General features: G+C 51.6%; 1 protein-coding gene across 6 annotated transcripts in view; it reads left to right on the top strand.

Annotated features, from left to right (window-relative positions):
• The window catches only part of TNIP1 (TNFAIP3 interacting protein 1), a 51901-nt gene that overhangs the window by 8432 nt on the left and 26954 nt on the right, over positions 1-16515 (top strand). For 3 of the 6 annotated variants that reach the window (XM_065874368.1, XM_065874369.1, XM_065874364.1), the window contains exons 2-4: positions 13212-13383; positions 14559-14693; positions 16309-16394. In XM_065874368.1, the coding sequence (XP_065730440.1) occupies positions 13248-13383; positions 14559-14693; positions 16309-16394 (357 nt within the window). In that variant the 5' untranslated portion in view covers positions 13212-13247. Of the gene's footprint in view, positions 1-13211; positions 13384-14558; positions 14694-16308; positions 16395-16515 lie in introns of those variants that run through there. The other 3 variants (XM_065874371.1, XM_065874370.1, XM_065874367.1) reach the window with 1 other exon arrangement.

The following is a 16515-nucleotide window of genomic DNA, read 5'->3' as shown; positions in this document are numbered from 1 at the left end:
CACCTCCTCAGAGGGGCCTTCCCTGACCTTTCTATGCAAAATAACCCCTTTTTTCACTTTCTGTCATATTACTATTATATATATATTTTAATACATTCATCATGCCCTGAAACGATCTTGCTTATTTGCAGTTGAGAAAGTATGTGTGTAGACATGGTATGTGTCAGGTATACAGTAATTTTTACTGTTTGCTTGTTTGTTGTCTTCCTCTTTTCCTAGAATAGAAGGGTGAGAGCAGGGGGACCTCTTTAGTCTTCACGTGTGCGTTCCTGATACTAGATAAAGAGTGTCTGGGGTAAGGCTTTGCTGGGTTTGTTCAGCAGATGAGTAGAATAGAAGCAGCTAGAATAATGGTGCATTTCACAGATGAGAAAACTGAGTCCTAGAGATGGCAAGGCACTTGTCCCGGAGAGGTAGTGGCAGAGTCAGGGTGAGAGCCAGAACTTGCTTCCCAAGGCATTTTTCTTTTCTTCTGAGAGTCAGCAAACATTTCCTGACAGCCCTCCGGCCTGGTGCTGTGTGGAGTGGCGTGGTACTCAGGTGAATAAGGTACTGGCTCTGCCCTCCAGGAACTCGTTGTGGACTGGACAGAAATGTGCCATGAGCGCTAGCTGGAAGGCGTAGTGTGCCAGCACGTGCCCGGCAGTAAGTCTGACTGGGGTGTGGAGCAATTTGGGGGTGCCAGATGGTCAGGGGGCTTCTGGAAGGAGGCGACTTCAAGGCCGGGCCCAGGCAAGATGATGAGGTGCAGAGTGGGGCCTGAGCCCCTTCTGCAACTTAGGGTAAGAGGATATGGGCTAAGGCTCTGCTGCCCTGGGGGAGCTGACCGGCTGGGCTAGGAAAAGCCCAATAGTCTTGACTACCAGGCAGAGAAGAGTCAGTTTTTCCCCCGTCAGCAGCACTGGGAAGTGATCAGAGCATTGGCGAGCCCAGGCGTGCATCAGAGCCCCCTGGGTGGCTTGTTAAACAGATTGCAGGGTTGCGACCCCAAGGGTGTCTGATCCAGCTGGTGGCAGTGATGCTGATGCTGCCGGTCCAGCTGCTCTCTGAGAACCCGTGGTGTAGTGTGCCTGATTTAGAGTTCAGCACACCTGGGTGCGTGCTGTGTCTGCTTCCTCTTCTATAAGTTTATGTGACATAAGTGCTACTTCCAGAGTGGTGTGAATTAATGAGACAGTGTGTGTCAAGCACTCAGCACAGGGCTGGCATGGGGTAAGTGATCAATCGCTGTTGGCTGCCGCACATCATTAAATCTTATTAATGAGGCTGATCATGAGGCTGGTGAAGGGATTTCAGTAGGAGATGATACAGATGGTCCGATTTTTCATGCTTCGGGATGACTTGCCTTTAATCCTCTGCCGCCTCTGGACCATGCTGTGTCCTCTCTGGATGGGTCATCCTTTGTTTTGTCTCAGACGTCTTTCCATCCCTGTTTGGAATAGTGGCAGTAGACATGTGGGAGGGCCGCAGAGGACATCTGGCCCGAATTTCCTCAACAGCACCCAGCACCCCAGCAGGTGATCAGCCAGCCTCCGCTTGACCACCCCCAGTGCAGCGTCAGGAGTGAACTGCCTTGTAGGCGGCCCCTTCCAGTGTTGTTACAGGTGGCTCCCCGTTGTGGGCCCACTTCCTTTCTCGTCCCTCTTTTTTCCCTCACTGCTCACCTGACCACATGGAGGGAGGGGTGCAGGACGAGAGGGAGGGAGGGCAGTAGGAGGTGTGGTGAAAAGAGCGCGCAGCTGGCCACCAGAAGACTGGGTTTGCTTCCCCTCTGTGTCACTGCCGTCCCTGCAGCCTTGGGCAGGTCCTCCTCCCTTTGCTGGCTTTGGTGTCCCAGCTGCAAAACGAAGGGATTGCAGTGGCAGGTGTCTTAGGGCATTACTTCCAGAAAACTGTAGCCCAGTGACTGGGCCACCCTCTATGGCTCCGGTAGTTGCCGAGTTCTTCCCACAGGGCCAGGCCTTTCTGTGCCCACCCTCCCGGCTTCTTGCTGCTGCCCACTCCCCACCTGCCCCTCCTCTTCCTGTTCCTCTTTGGAGAGTGTCTGGAGCCCCCTGGAGAGTGGCCAGAAGGAAGGCACAGGGAAGCAGGGAGAAGCGCCCCTCGTTCTGTGGGGAGCAAGGCTCCCTGGCCCGCAGAGACAGACCTGGGCGGCCGCTTGCGGGAGGAAGTCCTTGTTTTTCCCCGTGACCGGCCCAGGACAGTCGCTCTTCCGATGGGAATGGACGACTGGGCTGAGGGGCGGCTGGCTCTTTGTCTGGGGGCTGTCCCCGGGTGGGGCTGAACTCTCCTCTCCCCAAGGAGCCCACCCTGAGGCTGTTGCCTGTGTCCTTGAGCACCTGTGGAGTGGAGAGACCCGGTGGCCCAGGCAGATGTGTGAGTGTGTGTGTGGGGGGGGAGGCTGGGGGCTGGGGTGTCGTGTCACCAGGGAGTCATCTACTCAGAGACCAGAGCTGGTGCTTTTAGGGCGGGCGTGGGGGTGTCCCATGAGTCAGGGGCCCTTGGTTTTGTCTCCACCCGCAGTGGAGGACGCCTGTACCGCTCTCAGCTGGCCAGCACACCCCGGTCCTGTGCCTTCCTCACGGCCAGCTTCATCTCAGTGGTCTGAGGGACCCCAGTTCCTGCCACACCCCCACTGCTGCCTCTGAGGTGCTGCCACTCCCCGCCCCAACCTCTGGGAAGAGGAGTGGGGGGTCTGAGGATGGCAGCCCTGACTTCTAGAAAACACGAAGGAATCTTTCAGACACAGAGGTAACATGCAGACACTTGGGCATCCACCCATCCAGCTTAAGAAAGAACGTATTTTCTGTTCCTGTGAAATTTCTCCCCGATCATCTCCTTCCCCACCCCTCCAGAAGCAAACAAGTGTTCTGAATTTAGAGCTTATTCTCTTGTATTTCTCTACAGCTTTATTATAAACATATACATCTGTAAACAATATTTAGTATTGTTTTGTTTGTTTTAAAATGTTATTTAAATGCCATCATGCTGCCTGTGTTCTGCAACTTGCTTGTTTCGCTTAGTGTTTTATCTGTGAGATTCATCCTTGTTTGTGTCTCTAGCGGGTGCCTATTTGTTTTGCACAGCTGTATAGTATTAGCATTCCCTGGTGTGAACTGGCGTCGGTGTCTTTATTCATTTTTTTCTTCATTAGGTTGTTTCCAGCCTTTGCTATTAAAATAGGACATCTCCGGCTTTTATCTGGGTAGTCTTGCCCGCAGAAGCTCTCTTCCTAACCACCGTGGCTCCTGTTGGGATAGTCTACAGAGTGTTCCCAGTTGGTCCTCACAGCATTTCCATAGGGGGAAGAAACCAGGGAAGTGAGGACTGCTCAGGGTCACTTGGTGAGGGAGCAGAACCAGGAGTTGAACCCATTAAACCCTCTTTACACCATATTTGGTATGAGGGGAATTCTCAAAAGTTGTCATCTTCCCCCTTGGAGGAGGGAGTTACAGGGCTGGAGAAAGCCTTTGTTGGATAAACCAGCTTTGGGCATTTTGGGGTCAGGTAGACAGGAGGACAGTCGAGTCTCCCTTTTTTTTTTTTTTTTTTTTTTTTTTTTTTTGCGGTTCGCGGGCCTCTCACTGTTGTGGCCTCTCCCGTTGCGGAGCACAGGCTCCGGACGCGCAGGCTCAGTGGCCATGGCTCACGGGCCCAGCCGCTCTGCGGCATGTGGGATCCTCCCAGACCGGGGCATGCACCCGTGTCCCCTGCATCGGCAGGCGGACTCTCAACCACTGCGCCACCAGGGAAGCCCTCCCTTCCCTTTTGTCCCAAGGTTGGGCCTAGTGCTCTTTGTCCCTGTGGCTGATAGTGGATGTGCTCCTCCTAGGTTAAGAGAGTCACAGCTGCTAGGAGGGAAGCCGGGCTTCTCGGCGCAGTGTTTGTACCTGTGGATCCCAGGAACTGTGAGGAGGCGAAAGAAAGCGGGCTGGGGTTGCTTGGGCTGCCTTCTCAGCCCTTCTTAGGGGGCTGTTGGCAGTGGGGAGTACAGGCTGGGGACTGATGATCAGGTGGGGCTGTTCTCCTTTGTCCCTTGGGAACCGTGCCACCTTGAGCCCAGCTCTGCACCTGTTTTGACTCGGCTTCCTCTCCAGCAGAACAGGTATAAGTCCCCGTGTGAGGGCCCACAGGCAATGGGTGGGAAGCTTCGCTCTTGTTTCCAGCACCAAAGTCCGGTGCTTTTCTTCCCGCCTTTGTCGCCTCAAGCCCATCCCTGACCTTCCTGAAGCCAGATCCTTTCTGGCGGTTCCAGGTTGAAGCTCTCCTTTACAGTTGCCAGGTCTCCATCTACCACATTCCTTGACTAGAAAACTTGTCCCTGGGCTTTCCCTCCTTATTTATGATTCAGTCCCTATAGCCTGTCTGTCCACGTGAAGCAGATTCATAATAAGGAGGCTCTCATCCCTGCCCACAGCCCTCCAGCCTCATTTGCTGCCAGAACAATAGCCCTTTCCTCTTGTTCTGGCCCCGTCAAGCCACTTAAAAACAAACAAAAAATTAAACTCTCCCTTTAAAAGTGTTAAAAAATAACATGTATTCATTAGAGAAAAAACTCCAAAAACTCAAGCAATACCAAACGTAAAAAATGAACGTTGAAGTAGGAGTTAGGACTGATGTACCATATGGATACAAGTCATAAATATTTTTGAAGTTAGTCTTTTTAAAATAAATCCTAGTAAAATTCAGTGGTACTAGGACAAATAGTTCTGGTTTAACTTTTACATGTAAAATGAAAGTAAATTGATTTTATATTTAAAAAAAAAAATGAACGTTGTGTTCTTTTCTCCTCCTTCTCTCCAACCTGTATTTTAAAATTAATTTTAAAAATAGAACAGGACTAGATTCCATTGTAAAGAGTTAAAAAACTAGGTTAAAAAAAGTTTCTTTTGATTACAGTCCCCTAGCCCAAGTCCTTCTCTAGATCTGTCTCCTAGCAGCAGTTCGGTGTGTATCTTTCCAGACCTTTATCTGTGCACATTTAAGATTTTATACATATATGTATACATATACACACACACACACACACACACACAGATATGCACACGTAGTTGTGTGATGTTTAATAAATAGTATCCTATTATACATATAAATTTATACTTTGCTTTTTTCCTTAACAATTTTTTTCTTAATAAATAAATATTTATTTATTTTTGGCTGCATTGGGTCTTAGTTGCTGCGCATGGGCTTTCTCTGGTTGTGGCGAGCGGGGGCTACTCTTCATTGTGGTGTGCGGGCTTCTCATTGCAGTGGCTTCCCTTGTCATGGAGCACGGGCTCTAGGCGCACGGAATTCAGTAGTTGTGGCACACGGGCTCAGTTGCTCCGCGGCATGTGGGATCTTCCCGAACCCGTGTCCCCTGCATTGGCAGGCAGATTCTTAACCACTGTGCCACCAGGGAAGTCCCATTAACAATATTTTATGGGCACCTTTCTGTCATTGCAAAGCAGTCTGCCCCATTCTTTTTGATGGCTGTATAAGTAGTACATTGAATGAATGCACCGTAGTTTATTAAACTAGTCCCCACTTGATGAACATTCAGGGCATTTTTGCTGTTACAAAGTGTGTGGCAGTGCACATCTTTGTCCAGTCTCTGTGTATAGTGACACAGAGATTCCTAGCTTACTTAAATAGGCGATTACCCAGTCAGTTACCTCTGACCCTTTAGATAGTTGAAACCTCCTCAAGCATACTTTTCTACAAGAGAACTTTCTTCTCAGCCAATCAAGCATACAAGCCTGATTGTTGACGTCATTGAGAAAGGACATTCTTTAGTGTGGGCAGCCAGCTATAGGAAAAGCAAATGTCCACAAGGCGTCATCAGTAGAAACATAATACCTGAAAGGGTGGAGGTGAAACTTGCTCTCTTTGGTCAGGCAAACCACACCTGGGGTGTTGTGTCCAGTTTCAAAGCCAGCTGCAGATAGGGTGGGGGTGGAGGGTTGAGCGGATGGATGCGGAGGGGTCTGGAAGCCAGTCCCTACAAAGGGCGATGCAGGGAACAAGGGCTAAACTGCTTTGAGAGAATGCTGCAGGTTCCAAATCTCCTCAGGGCTGAGATGGAGAAGAGGGTCATCTTGTTCCTTATTCTAGGGAACCCCAGGAAGCAGAGCAAGGGTCAGTGGAAGCAGAACTGGGAGTAGCCTAACTACAGCCAATGCTGGCTGCCCAAGGGAGGCTCCTGGAGGAGGAAGTTGGTCTGGGTCACTAAAGATGGTCAACCAGAGTCCCCTGGCTCCCCGGGGACCAGATAAGCACAGGACCGAATTTCCCCTGAGCTTCCTTTCATCCTGAGAGTCTAAGCCTTGTTGACTGCTGGCAATCAAGGGCAGACTGGTACCTGAGGCAAAGTTAGCAACACATAGAGGTAGGGACCTAGAATCTGGGGCATGTTCCTGGTAGTGGGACAACAGGCAGGACTGGTGTCCTCCCCCTGAGGCACAGAGCCCTGTGCCCCTCAGTCAGTGCAGGCCAGTGGAAAGGGCACCGATGTTGAAGTCTGATAGATCAAGGTTGGATTCTTTGTTCTGCCACTAACCGGCTGTGTGTCCTTAGGCAAGTGACTTAACCTCTCTGAGTCTGCTTCCTCATCTGAAAAATAGAGATTATGCCATCTAGCCAAGAGGATTGGTTTCCTTGCTGGAAAACAGGGATAATTTTTATCTCTGTGTGGTGAGAAGAAAATGAGGTAATAATGTTGGTAATGATGCCAGCCTAGTGCCTGGCATATGGTAGCACACAACTGTCAGGCCCTCTCCCAGCTTTAGTTAGATGCTCTTTGGTCGACTTTTGTTTGCAGCGTTTCCAGCCAGCTGATGGCCCTGGTTCTCCCCACTGTCCCTAGGCTGATAGTGTAGAGCCTGGGTCTTGGAGGCTAAGTGGGGGCAGTGGGGCTCCCTCTGTGGGTGAGTCAGTGGAGGGGAGGAGGGGAAGAAGGACACAGAGACGTGTGCCATGTTTGAAGGACACAGTTCTCGGGCTGAGCTGGAGAGCCTGGGTGCAGGCCAGAGAGGAGGGCAGGACCTGGGGAAAGGCTGCAGACATCATCCAGGGGTTTCTCACTGCTCTTGGAGAGGCGACAGCACCCCTGATAGCACTGCAGGAGGATCGATGAGGCAGGGAAATCTGCTTGGGCATTGGGAGGGATTAGAGCTGGGGAGAGCAGGCTTTTCAAGGTCAGAAGGTTTTAGAAAGGGATGACAATAAATTGCAAGTTCTGGAAAGTTAGAACTAGAAGGGTCCTTAAAGTTTGTCTAGTCTTCCCCCTTTTGTTGTATTATTGCTATTGTTGCTAACCTCTCCTTTTAGAAAACTGAGGCTGGGTGATGGAAGATATTTGCCTTGGTGTACGTTGACTAGATCCTATGATTCCTGAGCCCCACCCGTTCCTCATATTACACCCCATGCCTGCAGCCTCTTTATTACTGAGTTGGTTGGAAAGACTGATTAAATCTTTGGCTCCTCACTGGGGAGGATGCTAAGGCGGGCTCCCTGGGTACAAACCATCTAAATAGGTGCTGTCTCTCTGCTGACAGCCATCAAGAGGGCACTGCCTGCTCTTTGATGGATGGACCTGGAGCCCCAGTTTCCCTGATTGTGAAATGGGTGAGGAGGACTGGAGGTCATCACGAAGTGTAGATGTGGACAGATTTTTGCTTTAGTTTGCGAGGTGCTTTCATGATGCCTCACTTCCTGTTAGCCCTTGGGGGACTTGCAAGATATTCCCATTTGCAATTGAGGAAAATGAGACTCAGATGATTCCTAATCTTTCATGAGCATCGCCTTGGTCCATGGGCTTCTTGTAGCTTCAGCTTCACCAGCTATGGTGTTGTCCCAGTGTCCCTGCTTAACAGTTATTTGCAGTTCACAGAAATTAAGTGGATGCCATAACCAATCAGCTGGGCACAGTTATGGGGCTGCCTTAACCTTTTAGTAAGAACCTACTGAGTGCCAGGTACTTAGTGAGGTACTATTATTATTATTGTTTAGGAAATCTTATTACAAAATGAATACATTTCTTTGTTAAATAAACAATTGGGAAGTAGAAAGTGAGAACTCCCTTCCAATTATACATATATTATTTCATTTAACTTCCTTAATCTGACCTGCAGTGGATTCTATTATTATTCCTGTTTTGCAGATGAGGTAGCTGAGGCTCAGAAAAGGTGAGGGGCTGGTCCAGTATCACACAGCCTGCAGGGGTGGGCAGAGCTGAGCTGGACCAGGGGGAGGCAGGCACAGGTGAGGCCCCAGGTGCAGTGTGTAAGGAGGGCTCCCGCTCAGGGTCTCTTGCGTGCACTTGGGCGCCCCCTTTTGTTTTGCACCCTGCGTGCCTCACCTGCTTACCCCCAGATCCCACCCTACTGGGCCCCTTTCTTCCTGACTCCAAGGCTGTTTTATCTCCAGTGTGCTGGCTCCCGTCTCTTTCCTTGCCTTGTGGCTGGCTCCCAAGCCAAGGCTTGGGTCTTCATGGATCTTTAGGCCAGTTTTAAGTCATCACCCAGTTTCTCTCTGGTCCAGGCTCCTCCCTGTGCCTGTGAGGGAACTGAGGTACAGAGAGTGGACAGCTTGCCCATGCCCATCAGAGCGGGCAAGAGGGTAGACATCAGGACCTCTGATTTCCTGTCCTGTGCCTTCCTCCTGAAGACCCCTTCCCTTCACCACGCTGTCACCCCCACCCACCAGCATCCCTGCCAGCCCCTGCCTTTGCCTGGGGATGAGGCTGCTGGCCGCCGTGACCTCCCAACTCCCAGTACCAGAGATCTACTCAGGAGTTTTCCTCTGGTCCAGGGAGAACTTCACTTCCCCCAGAGCTGCAGCGTCTAACTGACCTCAGGCTGCAGCCAGTGCCCAGTGGCATTAGATCAGACTAAGTTCCCAAGTGTGGTCCTCAGTTTCCTCATCTGTCGAACAGACATCAGCCATGCCTTCTTTCCAAGGCTGTTGTGACAGGAAAACAATGCTTGGGAAACTCTAGGTAGTTTGCAAATGTTACTGGCTATGCAAATTCATATCATTCATTCATATCTAGGAGCCCCTACTTCTGGCACCAGCACATGGCTGATCACAAGGCAGCTTCTGATGGGCTGAAGCATTTCAGTGCAGAAGCTGGAATGTAAATTTAATTCTGAATCTAGCCTTTTTCAACCATCATCATCCTCTTGGGTGGAGGTTGTGATTTGGGCCCACGTTCCCACCCCCCCATCCCCTTAGCTGCTCACCTGTCGTCCTGTCCCTCCGGCTCTTCCTCTTTTTTTGGGCTGGTGGCTCCTTCAGTTTCAACAGGATCACCTCCGTCGTTTCACTCTGTGGTCGCTGCCTGGCCTGCCATCTCTCTGGGCCCTTTTTTGCCCCTAAATCGGGACTTTCTGGTTCCAGCGGGCACCCCCAGGCCTCTCATGGTGGGCTGTGGGATCCCACCCCCCTGCCCTGAGCCAAGATCTTGTCTTGGAAGAAGGTCTGAGCTGGCTGCCTCTTCCCCACCGACGGTTTCTGTTTTTGGAAGGCAGGTTGGTGTCCACTGCTGGCGGGTCACCTGATCTGTAGCTTTAAATTTAAAGGAACCAGGCTCAGGTGGGTATGGAGTCCAGGCCAGACGTGGCAAGAATGTGGATGGGGCCTCTGCTCTGCAGTGGGATTGCAGCACAGGAGCAGAAATGGAGGGGGGGGGGCACTGGCAGACTGGAGAGAGAGCAGGCACCTTCCAGCTCCATCCTGACGTTTTGTGTGACCTTGGTCTTCCTGCTCTGGGGCCTGACTGCTGCCCTCACACCATGAGGGAGGGTCAGATGAGCTCATGCCCCGGATGCCTAGGCGCTGAGCTCCCGTACTGCCCCATGCAAGGCGTGTGGGTGGTCAGCGCCTCCTTCCCCTGTCCACACCCACTCGTGCGGTCTGTGACAGAGGGGAAATGTGCTGTCAGCCAGGGAGGCAGGACAGTGATGCGGCCCCGCATTCCGAGACCCCTGGGGCGCCTGGTAACGGGCTTGGCCTTGTTGCCCTTGGAGATTCCTGTCCAGCTCTGTCATCCTGGGAAAGAGTCCCCTCTCCAGGAAAGGCCTAAAAACCATACAGACCAGGAGGAGAGTTCCCATCTGCCCGGCGGTCATCCTGGAACTGCCGCTGACCATCTGGGCGTGAGGTCAGCAGGACGTGGAAATTCCCCATTCCTGTCTTTGTGTTTCTTTCCTCCAGAAGTCCAGACCCTCCCTTGGGCAGCTCCTCTGATCTCCAGAGAGGACTTTCTCACAGTAGACTGTTTGGTCTGGGCTCCCTCTGCCTGTAGCCTGTTTCTCCCCCTGCCCCCCAGCTGCCCAGGCTGGAGTCAGGAGAATAGCCCTGCCTGCCCCTCCGCTGCTTCCCGCGAATCCGCTTCCCTGTTGGCTCCCCAGTGCAGAGGGAGAGCATGTGTGGTTTGGAGGATGTGGAGGTGGGGTTTCAATTCCTGTATCCTGTATCCTGCTCTGTCGCTTGGCCTTACATCTGAGCATCTCTGAGAGATCTTGGCTGTGCCAGCCTCGATTCTAGAAGTATATATATATGGCTGTCCGGGTGCTCCTGGTCCGTGGATCACGGTTAGGCTCTCAGGATGTTTGCACATGGCCTGTCAGGAGGCAGGCGTAGGGTCAAGGGTTCCTCTGGCCCTTTCTGTCTCTCTGTTCTGATTAGAGGTTTATTGGGGCTCTATTCTGGACCACTCTGAAGATACCCTGATAGACCAGGTGATCTCGGCCCCTGCTCTCATGGAGCTTCTAATCTATTGGGCAAGCCAGATGTGGAGTAAAAACATTCCCAAATCATCACATAATGTCAGCTGTGAGTTCCATGTAGGGTGAGTGTGGAGTGGTGAGCAGGAACCCGGACACCTGCTGTCACTTATCACCAAAGGTGGCTACGGCCTCTCCGGCTCTTGGTCTCCCCATCTGTGAACTCCATTCAGCTCTTAATCACGGCTCACCTCCCAAGTGCCAGGCCTGTGCTGGCAACAGAGCTGAGGAGAGCCTGCCCCTGCCTCCAGGAGGTTCTCAGTCAGATGCACATAGGCTTACCCCAGTCATATATATTCCATACTGGGCGTAAGGGCTTGCTGGAGAGGCACACAGGAGAAAGGGGAGCATAGAGAAAGGACGCCCCCAACGTCTACCAACATTTCAAGCTCCTTGCTAAATGCAGTCATTGTGTCAAGTGCCTTACCCACACTGTCTTTTAATTCAGTGACCACTTCAAAGCTTTATTGCTCTGCTGGGCAACATTGACCTTTCAAGTTAAAAATAAGTCCCCCTAAGCTGGCTGGTGACTTTTGTGTTGGGTGTGTGGGCAGCTGTCCTTTGCCTCTGTGGGGCTCAGCAGGGCATGGGTGCCTCTCAAGTGTGTGTTTCTCTTTTTCATTAGTCTTTGGGGGAAAGGTCCCTCTCACCAGAATTTTGTTTTTCCTCCTGGCTCATGGCATCCCATGGTAATGTGGACCCTCTGGGCAAAATCCTTGTTTATCTCTTGTGCTGCAAGGCAGGGGAAACAGCCCAGAAGGTACCCACGTTACCCTACAAATAGGCTTGAACTTGCATTTTGCCCGTCTGGCCTGAGTCTTGGCAGCTGTGTGAGGATAGCAGGTGATTAGCTCGGCTTTCTTAGGTGGAACTGGATTTTCATCTTGGCCCTCACTTGCTGGCTGTGTAATCCTGGCTGAGTTACTTAACCTCACCAAGCCTCCATTATAAAGTGAGGATAATTTACTATGTATTTTGGGGTTGTTGTGCAGTTTGACTGAGGTAATGCATCTGAAGGGCTTAATGCAGTGCCTGGCAAGTAGGTTAATGAATGGTGGCTGTTATTATTAGTCCCTTTTTACTCTTTTCTTGCAGTGAGCACTTGTGGGTGCTCAAAGGGCCTTTGAGAACTCGTGACTGAAATCGTTTTGGCCCTGGGGGTGGTGATCTTGGGAGGGAGGTTTTGGGGCCCCAAGTCCTTCTGAAGTCCCCGGTGGAGGCCTTCGGAGCTCTTTCGTGGTTAGTAAGCTCTTTGTAGGGCTGGAGGCTGAATCAGTTTTTCAGCCTCAGGGCCTTTGCACTTACTGTTCTCTCTGCCTGAAATATTATTCCCCCAGATATCAGCATGGCTAGTTCCCTCACCTCCTTCTATAAAGTCCCTGCCTCAAACTTCCTGCTTAATTTTTGTCCGTAGATGTTTTTATCACCCCTAATACTATGTTCATCTCTCTCACTATGTATCTACTTGTCTACCTCCATCACTAGAATATAAGCTCCAAGAAGGATTTTTGTCTATTTTGTTTGCTGATAATTACCTAGCACCTAGACTAGCACCCAGCACAGAACAGATGCTCAGTAAATAATTGTGGAATGAATGAATGCAAGAAAGAAGTTTCTCTGCTAAGTCACAGAACTCGGATTCTGAAATCACTTTGCACAGTGGTTTCAAATGAAATAAAGCTGGTGAAATTGAACAGAGTAATGCAGAGCACTTGCTGCACAAGTAGATGGTGCTTTGATGGAAAATCCATCTGTTCATTAGAACTGGAAGGAGGAGGTTGACAGTGTCAATTCATATAGTAAATATTAGTCAGGGGGTTTTCTTCTTGTTCTTTCTTTTAAAAAAGATAGTGCACATATAAATGGAAATTCAGATTGGATTGACTTGCTTATCCCTTTGGGCACAAACATTTCATTTTAAAGATCACTGATTTAGTGTAAGACTTTCATTTCCCCTCCTCCAACAGGGGAAGGGACTGCCCACAATCCCACAGTGAGTTAATAGCTGGACTATTTATTCATTTGATAAGTGTTTATTGGGCATTCCTGTCACAGCTAACACCATGCTGGGTGCTGCGGATGCAGTGATGCAGGGTCCCCTTCTTCTGGACCCTGTCAACAGGACATGAGCTCAAGTGTTTTGACTCCAAGGCCAGTGCTCTTCCTTGTACTCCACGTTGCACCTCACAGTTGACTGCTGTTCCAGATGAACCGGTGGTACAGTGAGGCTGCTGAAAGAAACTGATGCCACTCTTAGGTTACATTAATAGAGGCAAAGTTTCCAGATCAAAGGAGGTGACTCTTCTGCTCTGCTGTACTGTGGCCAGGCAGTCTGAAGTGCTGTGTTCTCTTCTGGGTTATGGTGACTGCCTTCTGGGGCACTGATTGACTAGGACGCCTCAGTGGCTTGGCCAGCCCCCTGACATACTGCTGTTGTCCTTACAGCCAGGCGGGCACCACGGCAGGGGCTGAGCCACCATCATGGAAGGGAGAGGACCATACCGGATCTACGACCCTGGGGGCGGCGTACCTCTGGGCGAGGTGTCCGCAGCTTTTGAGCGCCTAGTGGAGGAGAATTCCAGACTGAAGGAAAAAATGCAAGGGATAAAGATGTTAGGTAAAGCAGACCCTGCACTCTGCCTGCAAGCCTCCCCCCTGCAGCCTGCAGTGCCAGCTGGTATATGCTTCTGCCCAAGTCATCCCTCTCCCTCCTGCCCCACAGCTGTGTCTTTGTGTACTCCTGTAGCACGGTGGCAGTATTCCCAGCCCTGAGTCCCTAGCACCCCAGAACCATGATGACAAGACTCAGAATACCTTGAGGGACTGAGAAGGAGGCCTGGGGTGGCAGAGAGGGAGCTGGCAGGCCCAGTTAGCAGACAGGGAAACAGAATGGCCCATCTTCCAGAAGCACCAGAAATGGGGAGAGCTGGCATCACCAGGGCAACCAGGGTACGGTCCCCAGGTGTTAGAGCAGGGAGCTGAGCTTGGCTTGAAGCAAGGCGGGAGGAGGCCCCTTGGTTTCTCTGTTCCTGGCTTTTCCTCAAGCTGTTGCCACTGCCCAGAACAAGCCTGCTTAGCTCCACATGACTGACTGGTCCCCATCTGTCAGTACCCAGCTCAGATGCCGTCTTTTCCTCCATGAGAGGCTTTCATTGATTTCCCCATCCAGAGGGGACTCTCTTTCCTCCAAACTCCTCCTTTGCCTTGCTGCCACCTTCTCTGGGCTTAGGCTTTGGGGGTGAACACAGCTCCCGATTTTCCAAATGCTTTCTCCTTGCTTGGCAGATCTCTCCTTGGAATGACAGATTTGGGGAGGAGGGATGGAGTTTCCCTGTCTCCACTTACAAAAGAAGGCAAACGAGGCCCAGAGGGGTGGTTGATGTTATGGAGGGTCTCCTCCCTTCAGGCAGTCCCTGACTGCAGGCCGTAGGCTGTGGGTAGCCCCCCGGGACCATGATGGTGGGCCTAAAAGAGCCCCTGGCTTTGTGGAGTCCCCAGCCAGGTGTGGTGGGAGTGAGGCAAGAAGAGGGTGCCAGGGACCAGGAGTTTGTTCTAGATTCCCCTCTGTTCCTTTTCCCCTGGTTGCAGGGCTCTTCCTCATCAGGCATCTTTCTGCTTGTGGGCTAGAATGACGTGTGTCCCACTCAGCCCACAAGGTGATGCAGGGAGTGAAACCCAGGGCCTGCAGCTCCAGAACCCAGGTAGAAGGAGGCTTAGAGGCTAGGGATGGGAGAATGAGCGTACTGAACTGAGTAATTCCTTTTATTCCTCCTTCCCCCTTTGTCTCCCCAGGGGAGCTTTTGGAAGAGTCCCAGATGGAAGCGTCCAGGCTGCGGCAGAAGGCAGAAGAGCTGGTCAAGGACAGTGAGCTGCTCCCACCGCCGTCTCCCTCTTTGGCCTCCTTCGACCACCTGGCTGAGCTCACAGGTACAAGAGGAGCCCAGGTGGTCCTCTGCCTTGCCCGTACTCCTTACTTTCTAATCCCTTAACAGTGGACTCCCTTCTTAATCAGAAATCCACCTCTCCTTCATTTATCCTTAGGCCGCAGGCCATCCTCCCAGTCATGTTCTGGCTATAGAATCCCCCAGAAGGTCAGATTTGGAAAGGACTTCAAAATAACCTTGTCCAAGGATAGCTGGTGACTCAGCAGTCCTGAGGCCCTGGCAGACATTAGAAATGGATCACAACAATCCACTGCACCCAGGATGTGGACTCAGGATCTTTATCAGCGTAACTTATTCAGCAGATATTTAATGAGCAGCTACTGTGTGCCCGGCATCATGCTCCAGGCAGCCACTTTGGGTCACTAGAGTTGGCATCTGAGTCAGAAGCTCTCTGGTCTGGCCCCCCTCCTTCCATTTTACAGGTGAGGAAGCTGAGGCTTGTGGAAGAACTAGATTTGCCTGTCAGCCTGCTGCAGTGTCTTTCAGGTCCATATGCTACCTTTTTTTTTTTTTTTTTTTTTGCGGTACGTGGGCCTCTCACTGTTGTGGCCTCTCCTGTTGCGGAGCACAGGCTCCGGACGTGCAGGCTCAACAGCCATGGCTCACGGGCCCAGCCGCTCCGCGGCACGCGGGATCTTCCCGGACTGGGGCATGAACCCACATCCCCTGCATCGGCAGGTGGACTTTCAACCACTGCGCCACCAGGGAAGCCCCATATGCTACCTATTAAAGGAAAGCGTTGACTATGACTTAGGGTTAAAGTCCTGTGTGTGATCACCATGCATTCCCCTGGCATGTCTCCAAGTCCAGGACAAGGTCTGGGTCTAGGGAGGAAAAGGTGTCCCCCGACATGGGGCTTAGATGCCTCCTGCTGCAGCCCCACCTTACAGTCTCAGCCCATGCCAGTGTGCCAACCTTCCATTTGGCTGCTGGCTATATTTAGTGAATGGACACATGGAGGAAAGTGATGCTCACAGAGTCCACTGTTCTGCAGGCAATGGATGTTTCCAGCTTCCACTTGTCCATTCAGTAGCGCTTTCTGAGTCCTGGATGGGTGCCGGGCCTATCCCTAGAGGGAGCCGTGCAACTCCCCTCAAGGGGCCCCCTGTGGCCAGAGTGCCAAGAATTCGGGGAAGGAGAGCTAAGTTTGAGTCCTGGTTCTGTCTGCAGTTGCCAACTGTGTGACCGTGGGCCAGTTGGTGACCTTTCCATGCCTCAGTTTTCTTACCTTTAAAATGGGGACACAGAGCCGTCTTGAGAATTGGCTGAGATAATAAATATAAAAACACTTTGTTAATTGTAAATTGTCATCCTTGTCATCATTGAGGCCGGTCCAGGGTAGCAAGGAGCAGTGGCCACCTTGGGATTTTCCCAGCAAATCCAGGGAAGATGATCTCTCTGCCCAGGTTCTACCCCGTCATTCCAGAGCCAGTCGTTCTCCCAGGCTACCGGGCCCTGCTGGGACCACCTCCCATTTTCCCAGACTCGTGTAGGGAACTCTGTCTGAGAACTTTCCTGGCCAAGGCTGTCCTTAAGGGGGCAGCATCTGGACTTTTCCCCTTTCCCTGCTGCTCACCCATGTTTTCTCAATTCTCCAGGAAAGGATGCAGATGTTCCAGCAACCCCCGCTGACCCTGCACAACCCAGCGACAAGCCAGAGCCAGTCCCCAAACCTCCAGCAAGTGTAAGTTGCCTTTGGAGTCATGGCTGAAAGTTGCCTGGATTTCAAGGTCCCAGTGGCAGAACGGCAAGAGAGAGGTTTGGGGTCAGGAAACCTGGGTTCTGACTTGCTGGGTGATGTTGGC

Source organism: Phocoena phocoena, chromosome 3 (assembly GCF_963924675.1).
Source record: "Phocoena phocoena chromosome 3, mPhoPho1.1, whole genome shotgun sequence".
Taxonomy (NCBI): domain Eukaryota; kingdom Metazoa; phylum Chordata; class Mammalia; order Artiodactyla; family Phocoenidae; genus Phocoena; species Phocoena phocoena.
The sequence above is the reverse complement of the archived record's forward strand: the minus strand, read 5'-3'. Positions and strand labels throughout refer to the sequence as shown.